The 21,190-nt window shown below is 37.0% G+C and overlaps 2 protein-coding genes across 2 annotated transcripts; both read left to right on the forward strand.

Annotated features, from left to right (window-relative positions):
- Positions 1-5,422: 5,422 nt before the first annotated feature.
- On the forward strand, positions 5,423-7,085 carry LOC133744512 (uncharacterized). Its single transcript, XM_062172608.1, has 3 exons — positions 5,423-5,923; positions 6,016-6,094; positions 6,439-7,085. The coding sequence occupies exons 1-3, from the start codon at positions 5,423-5,425 to the stop codon at positions 7,083-7,085; spliced, it is 1,227 nt and encodes a 408-aa protein (XP_062028592.1).
- A 9,091-nt stretch (positions 7,086-16,176) lies between these two features.
- On the forward strand, positions 16,177-20,808 carry LOC133743730 (protein TOC75-3, chloroplastic-like). The gene is made up of 7 exons (XM_062171758.1): positions 16,177-17,416; positions 18,191-18,412; positions 18,524-18,631; positions 18,750-18,941; positions 19,209-19,457; positions 19,911-20,165; positions 20,355-20,808. The coding sequence occupies exons 1-7, from the start codon at positions 16,253-16,255 to the stop codon at positions 20,592-20,594; spliced, it is 2,430 nt and encodes an 809-aa protein (XP_062027742.1). The 5' UTR covers positions 16,177-16,252; the 3' UTR covers positions 20,595-20,808.
- Positions 20,809-21,190: the final 382 nt, after the last annotated feature.

Consider the following 21,190-nt stretch of genomic DNA (forward strand, 5'->3'; position numbering starts at 1 on the left):
TGGGGCTTTGCTCTTCGCTGATCATAGATGTTTCTCATCTCTTCCTGTCTAGCTCTTGCATTGCAGAAAGAAGAAGAATTCAGAAATCCATTAGAAAGTCTAAATCCCGGACGACATACCCACCACAATTTCTCAATCTGATTGAAAGGTAAGCTCTCTCGCAGTTAGGTGTTTTATGGTAAAGACGTTTTAGACATTATATGGCTTCTTCATATCTCAATCAATCATTGAGTCTATGCAAATTTTAACTTGTTTTCAAGTTTGTTTCATGATTTAGAGAATACTCATTCGTTTCCTCTGCTGTAGAATAGAAATTTTGCTTTATAGGATGAAACAAGCTAACTTTATCAGAGTGTTGAAAGAGTTGTTCATTGAGTGTTCACGACTTATTGAGGTTGAGCGGGTTTTAGCTCATTAGCTAAGCTAGATTTTCATGAGAATATATTTTGTTATGCTTGCTTGGAACAATATTATAGCTACATGAAGATCTTTACTTAGTCTACTTTTCAATCCGTGTTTGCTTTCTGGGTCATGTTTTAAGTTTAGATATGAAATATAATGAAAATATGCTTCTTGGTTGTGTTCATAAGCTCGCTTCCAAGAATACCAAAGTCAACTTCCACATAATTTGCCATCATATCTCTCCAAATCTTTAGTAATTATATGCATCTTTTGACTGTCCTTTCACTCAGTCATGATTTGTTAAGTTGTGTTGTTGTTTGGAGTACGTGCTATCTACTTTAGTTTTATTGTTGCTGTCCTTCTAAAACAATGTTTGAGGCATACTCTTCTAAAAAAAATAAAAATTTAGAGGCATATCAGAGTAAAGATAAGTTCAAGTATGTCAAGTCGTTCTTGCTTCATTGAAACGTAATAGCAGTGTCTTTTGTAATTCATACCAATGAAATTCAAATTGAAGGCCTACTGCATTTTTAGCTTTTATATCAGATAGTCAATTTTATGTAAATTTCATTGTTTTGTAGTCTATAATTCCAGTGATATGATTGCATTTGTTATAGTTGTTGATGATTAGTGCTATGTCATGTGTATCTGCAGGCCTCTTCTGTTACTATGGATGAAGAATGGGTATTTTTTTATTGTAGAATCAATGAGTATATGGCTGGATTGCGTGCGTTTATCAACAACTCCTTATTAGTGTCTAGTTTTGAAGATAAAATCAAGTGAAATGTGGGTGGAAATCACCAAAAGAGGTTGAAGAGCATCTTAAAGTAGATGGTATGTGCCTGGATTATATTCAGTCATGCTGGAAGTGGCACAGCGAGCTGTTGCCAATGGCTAACATGGGGAGTTGCCTAAAGGGGTTGCAGATATAACTGCTATGCTCCATGATGTCTTTGGTATACATGGTCTCAGTCTTGGTGACAATGTTCAAGAAAAAGATGCACGTCCTCATACTTGCTGATACCGAGAAATTCTATCGTTTGATTGAAGAGGGTGTAGGACCAAATGATGTAAAGAAAACAAAAATCAATACAAGAAATCTGAATCATGCAAGAACACAAGGATAATAGCCATAAGATATGATATAAGTTTCATAGTGGGACATTAGGATTACCATTGTTCAGAGGTTCAACACATTGTCCAGCCATCTCTCTGCTCTTCAATAACAAGAATGTTCCCAGCAACGACTTGACAAAAACCCTGCTGCACCTTAACACCACAGACGTCCCTTGTCTGCACATCAATTCCAGAAGCCACGAACTCCAGAAGCTCCAATGCACCGAAACAGAACCAAAAATAAAAGAGGAAAAAGCCTTCTATGTTATACTACTCTAAGCTTTCAGAATGGGATTGAACTCAATGCTAAAAACGTAGTTAACACAGGGACTTAATCTGCTATATATAAAGGCCTAGTATTATGTTCAGCATATTTAACGATTATGAGTGGTCATATATATTTGCTGTAGGTAGCTTATATAGTAGCTGGATCAACTTGTTGTTTATTTTACCAATGAACATGCATGAGCAGTTCCCCAAATTTAGTTTAACAAATGAACTTTGATAATGTAGGTTACCACTTTGTACAGAAGATCACTACAAAGAGGATCAAAAACTGATCATGACATTTATGTTTTCTATAAATAAAAAGAATCAAGTCTAGAACCAGAAAAGCACTACCATGTAAAGTTAGATCAACAAATAACATGGGGATAATGGCCTCACCTATATATATAGACCAGAAAACCAGATAAATCATCTAGCAATAAAGGTTTAGCTAAGGATATGATTGAATAGCTAAAGATATGTTTGAATAAATCAGAGTAGTATTGAACTTGTTTGTTGGATTATATAATATGTCGTATACTCATTTGTTTATTAGGGACTAAGATTATCTATTTTGATGTCATGGTATAATATTGCTGATCTGTTAATTACTGCTATAGACTATTATTATTGCCATTTGAGTTTAATCTTTAATATTTTCTTAGGTTTGTTTAACATGTTAAAAGTATGGTTTCCTGAAGCAAATTTGTCTGCTAGTTTATACCAAACTAAGAAGCTCATAACAGATTTAGCATTACCTTATGAAAAGATAGATGTATGACCTAAGGGACTGTATGTTGTTTTGGAAAGATCATGCTAAGGATGAAACGTGCAAAGTGTGTGGCAGCAATTGCTTCAAGTCCAAGACCCGATCTGGATGTACTAGAGTTGCAAATAAGGTATTACAATATTTTCCATTAGGACCTCGACTTCAACGGCCTTACATGTCACGCCAGACAACTCAGAATATGGTGTAGCATTCATAAGAGAGACCTGATGATGAAGTGCTTAGACATCCTGCTGACTCGCCTGCTTGAAAACATATTGGTGTGGAATCATAGTTGCAAGGAAATTTATAAACAAACCAGAGAAGAAACAAAAGGAATCTCACTGCAAGCACATGTTGGAATTATCATCACTCGATAGAAACAAACCTAAATCAGCACATTTTATATGTTGAATCCAATGGCTCAATTTATTTAATTACTCATAACTTTTGTTTTCCTCACAATAAAGTTCTGAATTTGGCTTTATATTGCAAGACGATGGTTCCTTAAACTGGAGGTTTCTCAGATGATGATGAATTCATGAGCATGATGAATATCCTTGTTGCAAGCAATACAAAGCTAGAATCCTACCCACTTACCAACATAAATGATACTTTAAGATCATCAACAATTTGAAATGTTGGCAACGAGGTGTCGTCTGAACTGGTAATAAATGTCAATGAGAGTGGTGCAAACAGTAGGCCAAGTAAGAAGCGTAAGCAAAAGACGCGCAAGACTCGAGGAAAGAATAAGCCCAAGTTTGCATTAGAAGGACGAGAAAAACTCTAATTTATTGTCATTGGACAGCCTATTGGCCCAAGTAAAAAAATTGCAGAATTTGGTCAGTTTATTGGACAACTTGCAACTGAGTGCTCCAATTTTCCTCTCAATGCTGAAAATTGGGCTGAGATTTGCAAGGCTGGGAAAGTTGATGAGGCATGGCAAACTGTACGTTCAAGTATGTATTTACTTTAAAATAGTTCTTGTTTTAGTTACAGTAATCATTCTGATAATAATGAGTATACATCTTCACCGTTTTAGGATGCACTGGATTGGTCAGATTGTGAAATACTAAAATTGGTAGCTGATATCAAAGATGAGGTTGTGGATAAATTTTACGAGTGTTGGAGGTCTTTCAAGTACAAGATGAAGAAAAAATGGTACAAACCATTTAAGGGAATGGAAAGGAGATTCATATGTGGCTATAAGCACATTCACACGGGACAATGACGTGCGTTAGTGAGCACATAGGACGAAACAAAGAATCAGGTGCATTATTTTTAATGTTTTTTTTTTCAATTTTTTTTTATACATAAGCTTTGTGGTTGCATGTAATAATAGTTTACCTAAATATAGGAGGTTACAAAGACAAATGTAACAAATCGACAACAATTAAAGTTGCATCAGACAACTGGAACAAAAACTTATGCTCAAATGCGATATCAATGGGTAATCGTAATACTTTTATAAACTATATTTAATTCCAGCAACATTTAATTACTAGCAGACAGTTATATATTCCTGCTGAATTGATGAATTCAAAAGTATAGTTACTGATGGTTAATTAAGTAGTGCTAGAAGTAGGGGCGTAGCCAAGCCTAGGGCTACTTGGGTTGTAGCCAAGGGAATATTTGGGCCAAAATCTACCAAAGTAGGGGTATAGCCCAAATCAATAAATTAATTAAAATACACACACACACACACACACTAATGCTTTGCTACTGTAGGTTGACACTCCCGACTTTCAGACTCTCTCGATGTCCCGATTTTGCTTCCTCCTTCCAGCTGTGAGTCCCGGCAGTCGACCGAGCCACCTCCACCGCTCCATGCGACCATGTCTGAGCCACTTCCTCCGCCACCGAGCCACCTCCACTGCGATTCCTTTCAATCCCAGAATCTCAGGTAAATTGATTACCCATGTTTTGGACTTTTGGTTGATCTGAGAATTTGTGATTTGTAGTGGGAAACTGGGAATGAGTTGTTGATGGGTTTGGTTGATATGAGAATCTGAGATTTGTAGTGGGAATGGGTTGTTGAATGTTGATGGGTTTGGTTGATCTGAGAATCTGAGATTTGTAGTGGCCAGTGGGAATGGGTTGTTGATGATGTTTGATAATTGATTGTTTGATTGTTTTGGACTTTTAGTGTTTGTTTGTGAGATCGGTTATTGATGATGTTTGATAACTGATTGTTTGATAATTGTTTGTCCGTAAGCTTAGAGGCCATTTAATTTGCATTAGTGATTTCATTTTGCTTAGGCCATTTAATGAGAGAATATCTAAGCTTAAGCCATTTAAGTTTGCATAATTGCATATTTGCATTACTGATTTTCATCTTGCTTGTCAATTGTTAATTGTTATATTGTTTATTTTGGGAATTACTATAGATGCTTATTGTAATCAGGGGTTTAGGCTCAATGTCCCCCCTTGTATTTGACAGTTTCATTAATCAAGGCTTGAGGGCAGCCGCACCAGCCCTTTATTAAAAAAAAAATATATATATTGAAATGTATGTATATATATTATAGGTATTGAATAAAATGATGGATCGCCGAAAACCCAAGCGGTACAAAAATATTCTTTCATGATTTACAAGTGATACTCCATCAAGTGGTAGTGGGAGTAGAAATGTGACTGAGAATTCTATGAATGATGTTCCTATAAACACTTCTCCACCTATTCCACTAAAAGAGTGACGTGATGAAAGAATTGAGATAGAAGAAAATTTTGATGTTATTTCTCTTGAGCGTGATCCAGGAATATGACTTCCAATATGCAAGTATCTTTTGAATGAACATGACAATATTCAAAGAGCTTATGTGGTCTTAGGACCGTATCAACCTCAGTTAAACAAGTATCCATCTTCCTTTGATGGAGGTCAAGGTGTCATGGTTCAAAGATTGGCCTTGGTTTGAGTATTCCGAAGAGTTGGACAAAGCATATTGCTTCCCGTGTTTCCACTTTGATAGTTATCCATCCCACCATCCAGTATTAACTGAGTGTGGATTTCAAGGTTGGAAGAATGTAGAGAGTGTAAGGTTGTTAGCCCACCAAGGATGTGCTTTTAGAGGGCGTGATGAATCCATTGATTCATCCAATAGTGGGAATTTCAAAGCAGTTGTTAAGTCTTTTGGGAGAATGAATATAGAAGTTCAAAAAGTCTTAGAAAATGCTCCTGTAAATGACAAGTATATTTCTCCAGAAATTCAAAGACAAATTGCCAATATTCTTGCCAACAAAGTTAGAACCAAGATTCGTGAGGAAGTGGGAGATGCCAAATTTTGTATCCTAGTTGATGAACCGGTTGATGCATCTAATAGGGAGCAAATGGCTATCATTCTTCGATTTGTTGATTGTTATGGGTTTATTAGAGTATGGTTTTTCAAAGTTATTAGTGTTGCAGACACTTGTTCTCAAACTCTGAAAATGAAATATCCAAAGTTCTTGCTCAATATGATCTTCAGGTAGAAAACATGCGTGGCCAAAGATATGATGGTGCTAATAACATGCGGGGTGAATTTAATGATTTACAAGCTTTGTTTCGTAAAGAGTGTCCATCTGCATATTATATGCATTGTTTTGCTCATTACTTACAATTGACTTTAAATGCTGCAGCTAAAGGGGTGCATGATATTTGAGAATTTTTCTTTATTCTAAACTTCATTGTAAATTTTGTTGATTCTTCCGCAAAATGGCATTCAGCGTTAAAAGTTATCAGAGAATAAGAAATTGCGGAATTAGTGGCTGCTGGTACCCTTGGTATAGGTACAGGGGCTAATCAGGCTTGCACTTTGCAACGAGCAGAGGCTACTCGTTAGGGTTCACATATTCGATCTATATATCAAGTTTGATTAAATTATTTGGAGCTACCTGAACAACTCTTGCAGAATTGGTTGCAAAAGGACCAAATAAAGTACAAGGAGAAGCAAAGAGTGTAGGTAAGGCTATGAAGCATTTTGATTTTGTGTTTTGCTTGCTTTTGATGCATGATGTCATGAGGATTACTGACTTTCTTTGTCAGTTATTGCAAAAAAAAGCCATAGACATTTTGAATGCTCTAAACTTTCTTTCAATAACAAAATCAAAACTTCAAGATATGAGAGAAGATGGTTGGGATAATTTGATTATGATAGTTGCATCATTTTGTTGTGAGTATGATATTATCATACCGGATATGTCTGCTCCTTACAATAAAGATATAAGGGCTTGTGAACAAAATATTACAAATGGGCATTATTATCGGGTCAATATACTTAATGCTGTAATAGATTTTCAATTGGCAGAGTTGGATAGTAGATTTCAGGATAATTCGTTGGAGCTCCTTGTTCTTAGTGCTACATTTGATCCTCGTGATAATTTTGTTTCATTTAAATCGGAAGATGTTTGCAATCTTGCTTTGAAGTTTTATTCTCAAGATTTTACATCATCTGATATGTTTGCTCTAGACATGGAGTGTGTGTATTTTCTAACAGATATTCAAAGAGATGCAAAATTTCCAAGACAAATTATGTATCTGATTTGTGTCGGCAGTTAGTTGAATCAAGAAAGTCAGCATTCTTTTCTATAATTTATAGGTTGATTTGCCTTGTTTTGACTCTGCCAGTTTCTACAGCAACAACAAAGAGAACATTTTCATCTATGAACATCATAAAAAACAAACTTTGAAATAAGATGGAAGATGACTTTCTTGATGATTTGATGGTTCTCTATATTGAAAAAGAGTTTGCCGATAGTATTGATAATGATTCAGTGATTGTTGAATTTGAAGTTAGTGGGCCTCGGAGGGTATGATTTAGTTAGATTTGTGCTTTGTAATTTTTAATTTACGGGGTTTTGGTTTTATGTCATCTCATTGTATGTTTTGAATAATAAATGTATGAGGATGAGCCTCCCATTGGGTTTCAAACCTAAAAAAAAGTTCTTTGCAAAATTTTTGTATGGCTAAAATTAGCACAACCCTCTGAGGATTCCTGGCTACATCCCTGGCTAGAAGGTGTGTTTGATGAATGCAAAAGTATAATTATTCATGATTAATTAAGTACTGCTAGAAGGTGATGACTTGATGAATGCAAAAGTATAATTATTGATGATTAATTAAGTAGTGGTAGAACGTGATGTGTTGTAATTTTTTATGAGAGTTTGTACACACTTAATCACTAAATTGTTCATAAGGAGAGATCAGAATCATTTGGTTGTCTTCCTGGAAATTTTTTTCATTATCTGACCTTTTCTATTGTGTTGATTATAGTCAATACATATTGATGAATTCATGCTATTACAACTTAGGAATGTGGCTTTATTGGTAAATTGTGTACCACTCTTCTTTGCTTCCATTATTTATTTCATACTAAGATATGTTGTTTCAATTTTCTTTAAAATCTACTTATTTGTCTTGAAGTTTGTGAGTGGATGAATTGACTGGTATTGTTTTATCGACACAAATCATGAAAATAGTTTTGTTTGTAGGTGTGAGCATCTTGGAGAAGTACTTTATATGGTGACTTTTTTTTGGCATTGTATATGGTTCAAGCCAAAAAGATCCATCTAACCGTAAGCCCAATAATGATGAAGCTAAAAAAAAATTTGTAAGTGCTTTAAGGGGTACCATCTTTCAATTTTCTGTTTTGCATTCAGTTTTCAATATTTTTCGTATTACATGCCAATATAAACCTAATTACAACCATTCTTTAGAAAGTATTTTGTTTCTAGAAATTCTAATGATGTATTTGAAGACATATTTTATTCATATGCATTGTATAAAAAGTGTGTGGTTTTAGCAACTAGCAGTAAGCCATTCCCTGCCATTATGTTTCCAACTGAACAGTTATGTACTTATTACAAATTCCAAAAGCTTGAGAACAATGTATGAACAGAAGGACGATAAGTAACTCATGATGTTCAGAATGAACTATTTCACAAGGTGATGGGCCTTGAGAAAAGTAATCGGGTACGTGGATACGAAATTGGTGGTGCAAAATGGGTCGATATTCCAGGAATTGTTACCCAAAAGAATGAGATTAAGTATCAACTATTAGCCTTGAGTTAGGCTTATGAAGCAGAGTGTGAAGCTAATGTAAGAAGGGAAGCAAATATGGCCCAATAATTGAAAGAATCAGCTGAGAGGGAAGAGCTGCTGCAAGCTTCTTATGCGCAGTTGAACAAGAAGTTAGATTTGTGATACCGGAAGCATAATCACAGTAGTATGAGGCTTCATCAAGTGTCGAAAGCCTTATGAGATAGGCTAGAATCCACTAGCAAGCACAGGCTCGGTCGTAAGAGAAGGAGTTTCCACTCTAATATTTTTGGGTTTTCTTACTGATGACTTTTATTAAAATTACAATCTAAGAGACATGCATTGAAATAAACCTATTCATACTAGAACTAGGAACTAATTCCTTATACACTAAGACAAGGAAACCTTTATTCTAAAGGAAACTTAAATCCTAATAAAAACTAGAAAATAAAACAATCCAAATACTAAAAAGGAAAACATGTAGACACAACTACTTTGACTTTGTTTTCTTCTTGTTCCTGGCAAGCTGCTCTTCAAACTTATCTGCTAGCTATTTTATATCAATTTGATGCAAGAACAAGTGGATGCTAATTCGTTGACCCAAATCTTTGCTGTAGGGGGTTAAACTCTATGGAATCGTTAGATCTTGGCCTACTCATCAATTTCCTAAAGAGAGTGGACAATCCCTAAGCAATTTGTACTTCAAATGTGCCAATCGGACATAATATTGGTCGAAGTTGCATGACTTGAGAGGTAATGGATACAACTATTTGCCCTTTTGAAAATGTTATCAAGTTAGTGGTTGATTTTTGGAAATATGTAACTAAGACAATATTAGATACACAACTTCTGAATCCCATTAGTTAGGCTAGATCTCTTTTGAAAAAAAAAAAAAAAAAAAAACAAATTCCATTCTATCCAATTTCAATATGGATTAGAATGAAATTTGCTAGGGCTGGGCAGAAACAGAACCGGAGGCCAAAAACCGGCCGAACCGGCCCGGAAATGCGGCTCGGGGACCGAACCGGATGAAACAGGGGGAAAAATTGACTTGACCGCACCGAACTGGAATTTTCCGGTTCAGGACCGGGTTTACCTTGTGAACCGACCGGAAAAAACCGGACCGCCCGAATATTTAATATTTAATAAAATAAATGTTATTTTATTTAAATTAATATTATTTTTAAATGGTTGTCGATTTGTTATTGGTGCAAAACAGGTTACACATACTCTCTTATGCACTAGATTACTCTCTCTATTCTCTAACCCTAGCTGACTTAGTCAGCCCCATTTCAAGTCTAACACATCTCTCTCGACCTTGACCACTCTCTCTCTCTCGACAGCCGCTCTTCTTCTTCTTCTTCAGTTTTTCACTTCTCACTTTCTCAGTTCTCAGAACGTTGAACTTCGTTGAACGCCGAACGAGGACGCCGTCGATCTCCGACAGAGGACGCAGTCGATCTCCGACCAAGGACGCCCACTAACGTCGCCGAGGACGTCGTCTGATCTCGTCTCTGGATGGCCTCGGTAGGGACACTTGCTTGCTTAGATTTTGAATTTCTGTTTCTGTTTCTGTTTCGGGCTTTCGGTAGGTGGAACTCCCTTGCTTCTTCGATTTTGACCACGAGAGCATCAGTTTCTTTGTTTGAGAAATGCTTTTGATTTTGGTTCGATTGCTTTTGGTTTCAGTTTGTTTTCCTGTACTTGTTTCAGAAATGCTTTTGATTTTGGTTCGACTGCTTTTGGTTTCAGTTTGTTTTCCTGTACTTGGTTTTGCTTCTTCGATTTTGACAATGAGTGTGTGATAATGATTGATAAAGACTGAAACTTTCAGTGTTTGATAATGGTATTAATGGGTGTTTTGAACTTTTGATAATGCCTAGAAGTGAAGTTGCTGCAAAGGAAGCTGCTGCAAGGGAACTTTTGTACCAACTGCTACAAGTGAAGCTGCTGCAAGGGAAGCTGATTGTTTTGTACTTGGAACTTGATGTTACTGCCTTTATGTTGTTTAATTATGGTTTGTAATAACTTTAAATTTATGTTTGGTACTTTGAAGTTTGAACTTGATGTTTGTGCTGCTGGAACTTTGATTTATTGCTGTTGGAACTTTGATTTACTGCATAATTTATGTTTGTGCTGCATGTTAGCTATTTGGTTTGGAAACAGGTTGTTTTTTGTAGTGTTGATTTAGTTTTGGAAATTGCTTTTTGGTTTGAAATGTTGAACAGTTGGAGCAAATTGTTGATGTTTGAATGTTTGATAGTTGATATGCAGGTTTGACAGTGTTAATGTTATTTGTCTAGTTGAGAACTTGAGATGTTGATGTCATGAACAGGTTATTTGAAATGTTCATTACTTAATTTACTGAACAGATTATAGTGGTTTATTTTGTTGATATTTTGATAGTAATGGTTACTCATTTGAGGACAGCTAAATTTGTCGACTTTGGTCGACAATATGCGAAAAAATAGAAAGTCGAACACAACCGAAACCGATCCGCACCGCACCGCAAAACGGTGTAACCGAAGTAAGCGGTGTAGGTTTTTAAAATGCGGTTGCGGTTTTAAATATAGCACAACCGAATGAAGCGGTTTGGTTGCGGTTTTGGCCTAACACCGACCCGCACCGAACCGCGCCCACCCCTAAAATTTGCTTTTGATATGTGGAAGTTGTGATGGTAGTTTTTTAGGACTTGTGTTTGATATGTGGAACTTGTAAAGTCTGCTAGATTTCCTTGCATGGTGTTGATATATATTAGAATGAAAACGGACTCTATTTTAGTTTATGTTGCTACAAATGTATGTGTTCGTTAATTTTGTTTGCAATTGTGTTGGAACAATTTAGTGTGTAGTTGGGTTGAACTTTATACCTGAGGTTTGCTTCTTACTATTAATGTATATCATTGAAAATTTTATTTGTATTTAATTTTCATGGCCAATTATATGGTATGAGAATTTCAGTTGGCTGACATTATAGAATTGGGATGTGGTAAAAAATTATCATGTGACAATTTTGTTACCATTATACATCTACTATGGGGCCCATGAGTAAAACCAGAATAGGATTTGATCAAAACTAGATTGCTATTTTTATTTTTGTTTTATGAATAATTTTTTTGTGTGATAATTTGTAACAAGTTGGTCACGAATGAAAGAAGAAACAATATTTTATTGAGACACAATATGAGACTGATGGAGAGTGGTAGCAAAAGTGACTAGCGCATGAAATAGAATAGGGAAGATTATAATAATATAAATAAAATTAAGTCGTATTGTTCATTGTCAAATAGACTTTTGTAGAGCGCGTGTATAGTTTCTGGGCTTTGTATCCAAGCTGCCACGGACAACTTTTGTGGTGCCCAATTGGGACCAAATCAAAATGGAGTAAGTACAAATAGTGTCGGACATCAAATCTGTGGTTAAAGACCAATAGGCACAATAATCCATCCCTAATAGCATCGATGGCCATGAAATCATGGCACCCATAGGCCATATTTCTAGTAGTGAATGGTAATAGATTACAAAGATATAAACAAAAAGATCGTTGAAGACTGTTATTGATATGCTAAAAGTAGCACTCAACTTAAAATTTTCAATTGTCAGCATAGAATAAGTAGGGATCGTTTAAGCTGAGAATTTAGGGTACACCTATAATTGCATAAACAAATAATATATGTGTAAGTATTTCAAAAAATATACAAAAGACCATAAAACCTTAAATAATGGGGGTCTTAGGATTAAAAATCAAAATTTAAAAGAAACAAAGAATGAAACATAAAATATATACATGGGTGAATGTGAAACGCAGGGAACAAAGATTAAAACCACAATCACATGAATGAAAACTAATTACAATCCCTAATTAAGTTGATTATCTATGTCATAAGAAAGAAGTAGACCATGTGAAACGTTAGTAAGCAAACGATTTCCCATATTTTACTTTTCTTGAATAGTTAATCTAAGTGAAAGCACCTAAATTAAACCTATTGAACATGCAATCATAGTCTAGAAAGCTAGCTAATCAAGAACATATTCAATGCATGAAGAACAAAGAAAATGTGTCAACCAAAGTGCACAACCTAGTATAAGAAAGCTTATCTATTTGCAATTCTCCTTGATTGATTTGTTCAAAGCCTTTACTACTTATAAAATAGGTTCACAAAATTATTAGGTGAATTGTTTACCCAACTCTAACTCCAATTACATGCATATATATATATATCCTAAGTTTGCCACCAAAGAGCACATACATATAAAATTTTTATGTAAAGTAAAATCAATTAAGCAATCTCACATAAGCAACATAGATATCAAGGAATAGAAATCGCAAATTTATATATCAATCATAGAGACGGGCTTTAAATTTTGCCCTTAACGTTGTCTGTTAAGTAGAATCCATAAGTTACGAATCAAACCAAAGAAAAACTGAAAAGTTTACAAGGAATAAGATAAAATTACACCGTGAAGGATGAATGATGAACTCTTGAAACGTTGACACTTGAAGATCTTGGAAGCAAGGCTCTTCAAGGGCTACTGCACATGGTGGAAGGATGGCGGCTAGGGTTGCTCATGGCTTCTTCTTCTTCTTCTTCTCCTCCTCCTCCTTGGTTGAGACGCAGATCTTCTAGAGAATGTAACTGATTTTTGTGTGAAGAAAATAATGAAAGAATGGATGATCTAGACGTTGAAAATGGGATGTATATATAGGGGACGTCTAGGCTTGAGTTCCGAGTCTTCTCTATTCATATAGGTAATTTAAGAATTATCTAATTAGTCCACACAACTTAAACCAATCAAATAAATCCACGTCATCTCTTCTGCGTCATCCAACCAATGAGAAGTCTCCAAAAGCAAGTAGATAAAGACCATGAATCTTCAAATGAGATATTCTTGCTGAAATAATAAGTGAATTTTCTGATTTTAATCTCTTAATTTCGGCAAACAAGGAGCTTGTATAATCAGGAATGTATCTAGTTCTTATTTCGGGCTAGTTTGGGATTGCTGTGACTTAAAAAAAAAACTGTTGCTGCTGTGTTGTGAGAATAATCAACTGTGAATTAAAACAATTTTGTGTTTGGTAAATAATATTTTTAAAAGTGCTGTCAGTACATAAAACAACTGCAGAGTGTGTTTTGATCCACAACAACTTCTAAAAGCAACCTCTAGGCTGCTTCTAAAATCTGCTGCCAGTGACCTATAACTTTAAATTAAAACTGCTTTTTATTTATTTACCAAACACAATAAAATCTAAAATTTTGAATAAAAGCTGATTTTTTTAAAAGCGAAGCAATCCCAAACGGGGCCTTCATCTTTTTAGATTGTAAACTCCTTAAAACTATTCTGTCGTCCCCTTCATTATCTCTAGGAGTTTCCCTTTGGCCGCAATCATGTCTAGATGCATTTAGGATTTAATTGAGATGTCATTATTCAGATAAATGCTTGAAAATTCATCCAAAATCAATCTGTCCAATACAGACTCCAAATCTGATCTTTATCCATCTTTTCTTGTCAAAAATGACTCCCAATCCATATAAACTTTCTATAGGACGTTTTTGACTTATTCTAGATGCTTCTTGAATGTTCTTGGGCTCACCTAGTCCACTCAGGTATCCTAGTGTCATCAGGATTCCTAGTCTAACAAGGACACTTTCGTCAAAAAAATTTCTAGATGTTTCTAGGGCCTTCTTGAGCTTTCCTTATTCAACTGGGACTCTTTGTTTCATTAATTAGGATTCCTTTTCCTAGCAGGAGTAGGCTTCATAGTCCAACTAGGACTCTGCATTTTTAGCCATATCTCATCATTTCTCCGAGCTTGGTTCCTAGTTGACACAGGACTCCTACTTTGACTGAGATTCCTTTTCCTAGTAGGATCGGGAATACTTTATTTCTTCATTTCTACTCATTTCTGCGTCCCTTGTGCCTTCAACTTGTCATTTCCAACATCTCACATGCTTCTCATGTGCTTTAAGCTCATTTCCTTGTCATGTGCTCCAATGTACCTGGAAAATAGAAACTGAGTTAAAAATGATTAAGTAAAGGAAATAACTTAGCAAAATATGAGGAGTTAACTATTAAAACGTCGCATTATTATGCTCCTATCAGTTATCAAGTAGCTCAGGTGAGAGTCATCATCAACAAGTTCAAAGGAGCAAATATTTTCTCTAAATTGATGCCAAATCAAGCTTCTGGCAATTAGAATGCATGCATCTTGATTCCGTTACTTTGACAGCTTTTGAAACTCCTCAAAGGCATTATGAATGGCTAGTTATGCCGTTTGGTCTTAAACAGGCTTGGAAAATGGATAATATCTTTAAACCTTGTTTAGACTCCTGCATATATAGTTTATATAGATGAAATTCTTGTTTTCTCTAAAACTATGAAGGAACACACGAAGTGCCTAGAACAAGTGTGCAAGCTTATTGTCCATAAAGGAATCATCATTGGACAAAAGAAAATCCATCTCATTAAAGGAGAAATTGATTTTCTAGGAATTCATGTAAAAGATGGAAAAATCCATCTTCAAGAGCATATCGTCAAGAAAATCAGTCAATCTCCTGACAAGATCCCAGATGCGAAAGCTCTACAGAGATTTTTGGGAGTCGTTAACTTTGCGAGATACTTTATTCCTCAAGTCAGTGGACTCACTGCACTATCTTCAAAGACAAGTTGAAAGAAGAAAGTGTCTTTCACAGAATCACAGCAGAAGACAGTAACACTGTTAGAAAGATTAAAGTATTAATAAAGGATCTCCCTCCTTTACAATTACCTAAAAAGTGTGAGCTGTTCATTTTGCAGACTGATGAATTAATTACTCTAAGTTGTGAGGTGAGATATAGATAACGTAATGAATGAGTTCTAAAGAAAATAGAAGTTGAATTGAGCTTGATGGAGCTCTTAATTGATCTGAGCATTACCCTTGCTCTCAAGTGAATAGGAATGTCATTGCAGCCTAGTTGAAAAGGAAAGCTGCTCAACTCGATGTTCTCATTTTGACAGTCAGAAGACAGGGGAAGAGCAATTTTATTGCGAATAAAATTCAGGAAAAAAAAAACACAAACTTCCAGCATCGCGCGGGCGGATTTTATGCTAAACTATATCAAAATATTCGAAGGTAATGACTAATGAGTATGGATGAAAAAGGTATCAATGCACTGTAGAAAGTGTAGATGAACCCTTAAATCCGAGATGTTCTACAGTAAATCGATGAATATATTAATATATCAAGTAGACTTAATTCAATATAGAGGTAGACTAGTTCAATATAAAGTATAGTAAGTCCCGAACTATCTTATTCAGAACCAAGTTAATTGATGTATCGTAAACCAACCCACTAAATTTTGGCAATATAACTTATCTATGGTGTCTTAATGAAAAAAAAAAAAAAAAAAAAAAAAACTAACTTACGTAGGGTATGAATTAATTTTGACCAAATTTTTTGAGATGATAGCAGCTTGCGAGTCCTCCAATATTACTCGCGACCACAACCATTTTACTGCAGCTTCCACACTTGTTTTGGTACATTTTTACTGCAGCTTCCCAAACAATTCATTTTCTCCTTTTTTGGAGTAAAAAGGTTCAATCGTATTAAACCCTTTATCGTATTACTAGAATCGTATTCCCCAACATCAATAGCCGAAAGAGGCTTAAGCTTATCCCTTACTTCACTCTCGCCTCTCTCTTTCTTTCACAATGTTGGCCGCTGCGCCGCCCAGGACCTACCGCACCCCCACCACTCTCCCTTCCTCCTCCGCTCGCAAATTAGCCTCGCCCTCCTCCGCCGCTACAGCCACCAACAACACCCGCGCCCTAATCGTCAAATGCTGCGCCGTCTCTCCCTCCTCCTCGCCCCTTTCTCAAAACCCTAAACCCTCTCCGAATCTCCTCCAAAAAGTCGCCAAAACCGTCGCCGGCGTCACCACCGTCACCCTCGTCTTGAACTTGAGCAATTTCCCCGCCTTCCTCGGAGGCGGCGGCGGCAATTCCGCCGGCGGAGGCGGAGGAGGAGGAGGAGATGGTTCGGGCGGCGGCGGCGGAGGAGGTTTTTGGAGGAGGCTGTTCGGGCCGCAGCTGGTGGCGAATGCCGACGAGCCACAGTCTCAGGAGTGGGACTCTCACGGATTGCCGGCCAACATTGTGGTCCAGCTCAACAAGCTCAGTGGCTTCAAGAAATACAAGGTCTCCGAGATCTTGTTCTTCGATCGGAGGCGGTGGAGCACCGTCGGGACCGAGGACTCCTTCTTTGAAATGGTCTCCCTTAGACCCGGCGGAGTCTACACCAAGGCGCAGCTCCAGAAAGAGCTCGAAACCCTGGCCAATTGCGGAATGTTCGAGAAGGTCGATTTGGAAGGGAAGACCAACCCCGACGGCACCCTCGGTGTCACCATTTCCTTCACTGAGAGCACGTGGCAGTCGGCGGACAAGTTCCGGTGTATCAACGTGGGCCTGATGGCGCAGTCCAAGCCCATCGAAATGGACCCGGACATGACTGATAAGGAGAAGATGGAGTATTTCAGGAACCAGGAGAAGGATTACAAGAGGAGGATTGAGAGGGCCAGGCCGTGCTTGTTGCCGGCTCCGGTGCAGAGGGAGGTGTTGCTCATGTTGAGAGAGCAAGGGAAGGTGAGTGCTAGGCTGTTGCAGAAGATTCGGGACCGGGTTCAGAAATGGTACCAAGATGAGGGGTACGCGTGTGCTCAAGTTGTCAATTTCGGGAATTTGAACACCAAAGAGGTTGTGTGTGAAGTGGTGGAAGGTGATATCACACAGCTGGTTATTCAGTTCCAGGATAAGCTTGGCAATTTTGTGGAAGGGAACACTCAGATTCCTGTGGTGAAGAGAGAATTGCCCAAACAGGTACACATATTTACACCTTTTAATGAGTATTTGGTTGTTTTGTTGAATTACATTGTGACTTACAAGCATTTAATGGAATGTAAAATGTTCAAATTTAATGGGTTAAACTCTGGATGGATGATTGGTTTCTTTTCCATTGCGCATCCCTTAGTTTTCAAAATGAAATCGTGTCCATACTTGTATTACTATATGCACTGATTTTGTAGGATACAACAGATCCAATTGATGATACAATGGTGTCAGACACCTGTTGCAAATGATATCAACATTAAACATAGAAGATTATTTTGTGAGGGATTTAGCAAAATTTATAATAAGATATTTAACTCTAACGAATCTCTAGCACAAGACATGAAACATGAAAAATATACATGTTTCATTATAGAATAATTCATGTGTAAGCCTCCCTTTATTTTTATGTAGTCGTACTGTGATTAGAGGCAGGGAAAATCCAAACCAAAACCAAAATAGTCAGTAACTTCTCTACCTTCTAGCAATGTCAAATCCAATACATATTACACCATTCTTTCAACAAAGCTAAACCCATCCATCAGTTCACATTAAAACACAATAACATTGCGAGACCAAAGACCCGTTAGACACCCAAAACATGACCTTTGTTTGCTGTACTTTGTTGAGAGTACAGAGAAATATTTGGGTTTTCAAAAATTTAAGGTCCTAAGCCTTGTTTGCTTAAATTAATATTCATGTTGGCATGGTGCAATGGGTGATTTCTTGACTGGTTTTTTAATGAATGTTCAACATGGTTTACAGCTCCGACCAGGTTATGTCTTTAATATAGAAGCAGGGAAACAAGCTCTGAGGAACATAAACTCCCTGGCATTGTTTTCAAACATTGAAGTGAATCCACGACCGGATGAGAAGAATGAAGGAGGGATAATTGTTGAAATAAAGCTTAAAGAACTAGAACAAAAGACCGCCGAAGTCAGCACGGAATGGAGCATTGTTCCTGGACGTGGTGGTTATCCCACTTTGGTATGTGTGAAATAATCTCTTTACTGTCCATTAAACATAAATTATTTTGGGAGGTTTCGGTGCTGTAATTCTGACTGTTCTGTATTGCTTCTGTTATGTTGTTGTGTTTAGGCTTCACTGCAGCCTGGTGGGACAGTTACATTTGAACATCGAAATCTCAATGGGTTGAATAGGTCTATTCTCGGTTCAGTAACCACCAGCAACTTCTACAACCCTCAGGTAAACTTCTATCTTGATCATTGATGTACCTTCCATGGCCATATCTAAGTTTGTTGATGATGTAATGCATTTGAATGAATTCTTGTGTCATTCATTGTTTGTGGTCATCTTTCCTCAGGATGATCTTGCTTTTAAGCTTGAGTATGTGCATCCATATCTGGATGGTGTGTACAATCCCCGCAATCGCTCTCTCCGCGTAAGCTGCTTCAACAGTCGAAAATTGAGTCCAGTCTTTACTGGTGGGCCAGGGGCTGATGAAGTCCCCCCTATATGGGTTGACCGAGCGGGCATGAAGGCTAATATAACAGAGGTGCGTCTAATGATTCTTTTTGTGTATCGTGTATCTAGTTAATTATATTTACACAAATAGATGTACTTCTCATAGTTATTCTTGATTAATTATTTACTTTTCTTCCTGTTATTTATTTAATTTGTTTGCTGTACTTGTTTTTAGAGAGAAGGGCAATATTTGGGTTTTTGAAAATTTAACTTTCTTAGCCTTGTTTGTTTAATTAATACCGATAGTGTTTTGGTACATCTAGTTCTTTATGACAACTCAATTGCCTGCTTCTCCCAGAATTTCAACCGTCAGAGCAAATTCACTTATGGACTTGTAATGGAAGAGATAACAACACGTGATGAACGCAGCCATATCTGTTCAAATGGCCAAAGAGTGTTGCCCAGTGGTGGAGTCAGTGAAGATGGACCTCCAACAACTCTGAGTGGTACGGGCATTGATCGTGTGGCATTTTTACAGTCAAATATCACACGTGATAACACCAAGTTCGTGAATGGAACTATAGTTGGTGAGAGGAATGTGTTTCAGGTAACCTCATTTTCTTTACTGTATATGTGCTTAATATTGGAGTTGCTTTTGTTCAGTTTTTACTGAGTGAGGGAAAGAAAGAAAACTGTTTTAAAATGGAAATCATTCTGCACAAGCATTTGAAGTCTGTGCGAGTTATTAGTTTCAGTAACTTATGGATCAGTCCTGACCTGAATACTCAGTATAAAGGGTGGTCATTTTGATAGACATATGACCGCTCATTCTTTGTACAATTAAACAAAAGCACGCCAAATTCTACCATCTCAGATGACTATAGAAGTTCTTCTGTATAAACTTTCAGTCGTCCTTTTGAATTCTCAACACTAAGAAGGTATTAGGATTTTCTTCAGGGTTTTGATATATTAAATGTTACTCTTTGACAGAAGGTTGTTGTTTTGGTCTCCTGTGGAATATGTTTATTTACTTTGCTTATACTCTTCGACCAAATTGCAGGTTGACCAAGGCCTTGGCGTCGGCAGCAAGTTTCCATTCTTCAACCGCCACCAGCTAACGTTAACAAGATTTTTCCAGCTGAAGGAAGTGGAGGAAGGTGCCGGCAAACCACCACCACCTGTCCTTGTACTTCATGGTCACTATGGTGGCTGTGTTGGAGACCTTCCAAGTTATGATGCATTTACTCTTGGAGGTCCATATTCGGTGAGAGGTTACAACATGGGTGAAATAGGCGCTGCCAGGCAAATCCTTGAGGTAGGAGCTACTTTAGACACATGTCAATATAAATGAAGGCATTTGTTTGCTCGTGCCCTATTTCATTAGTTATGTATATATATGAAATAGTTGCTCATAAAGATGAAAGTTACAGCTATAATTTTAGCATTTGTACTGTTAAGGGGGGAAACAGTTGGCTAATTTTCTTTTCCCATTGTTTATCTACAGCTTGCAGCTGAGCTACGGATACCAGTAAAGGGGACACATGTATATGCCTTTGCAGAGCATGGCAATGATCTCGGAAGTTCGAAGGATGTCAAGGGTAACCCGACAGAGGTATACAGGCGAGTGGGTCATGGGTCATCATATGGTGTTGGTGTCAAGTTAGGTCTAGTAAGAGCAGAATATGCTGTGGATCACAACTCAGGCTCAGGTTCAGTATTCTTCCGATTTGGTGAGAGATTTTGAGATGGGACTAGTTTTGTCAGTTTTGTTAATTTGTCTTTTAGTTTTTGGAGATAAGTCATTTGAGAACATGATTCAAATTGAGGGAGAATTGTTGTTTTGCATAGATTTTACTTTTTCTGCTTCACCTTTATGCTTGTATCGACTGAGAACTGCACAGGGATTCAAGATTTTGATGTTTGTTTTTATGGTTATCTATCCTCGTTTACCTGCAGGATTTGTGATGCGTTGTGAACTATTTGACAAAGTTGATAGTCGAAACAATTACCTCCAGGATTTAAGGGATATTTTATCATTACCTTACACAATGTTAATTTTCATTGATTCTCTCAATTACTGTACCTGGGGTGTGGAATTTAGCAAATCAAAGTCTTAGAGCAAATTCACCTGTTGGGTCACCAGGTCACCAATTATTTACTGTTTTTAGTGTTATTTTCACTCTCTAAGTCATGGGCACAGTTTTCAAACTGACTTGGGTCACCAAAATCACTTTTTGGGTCATTTTCGTGACCTGTAAACTGACTCGGTGACTCATGTCAGTTTAAAAACTGTGCCGGTGACCCAGAGGGTGGAAATAAACACTAAAAAATAGTGAATAG

This window comes from Rosa rugosa, chromosome 4 (genome assembly GCF_958449725.1).
Source record: "Rosa rugosa chromosome 4, drRosRugo1.1, whole genome shotgun sequence".
Taxonomy (NCBI): domain Eukaryota; kingdom Viridiplantae; phylum Streptophyta; class Magnoliopsida; order Rosales; family Rosaceae; genus Rosa; species Rosa rugosa.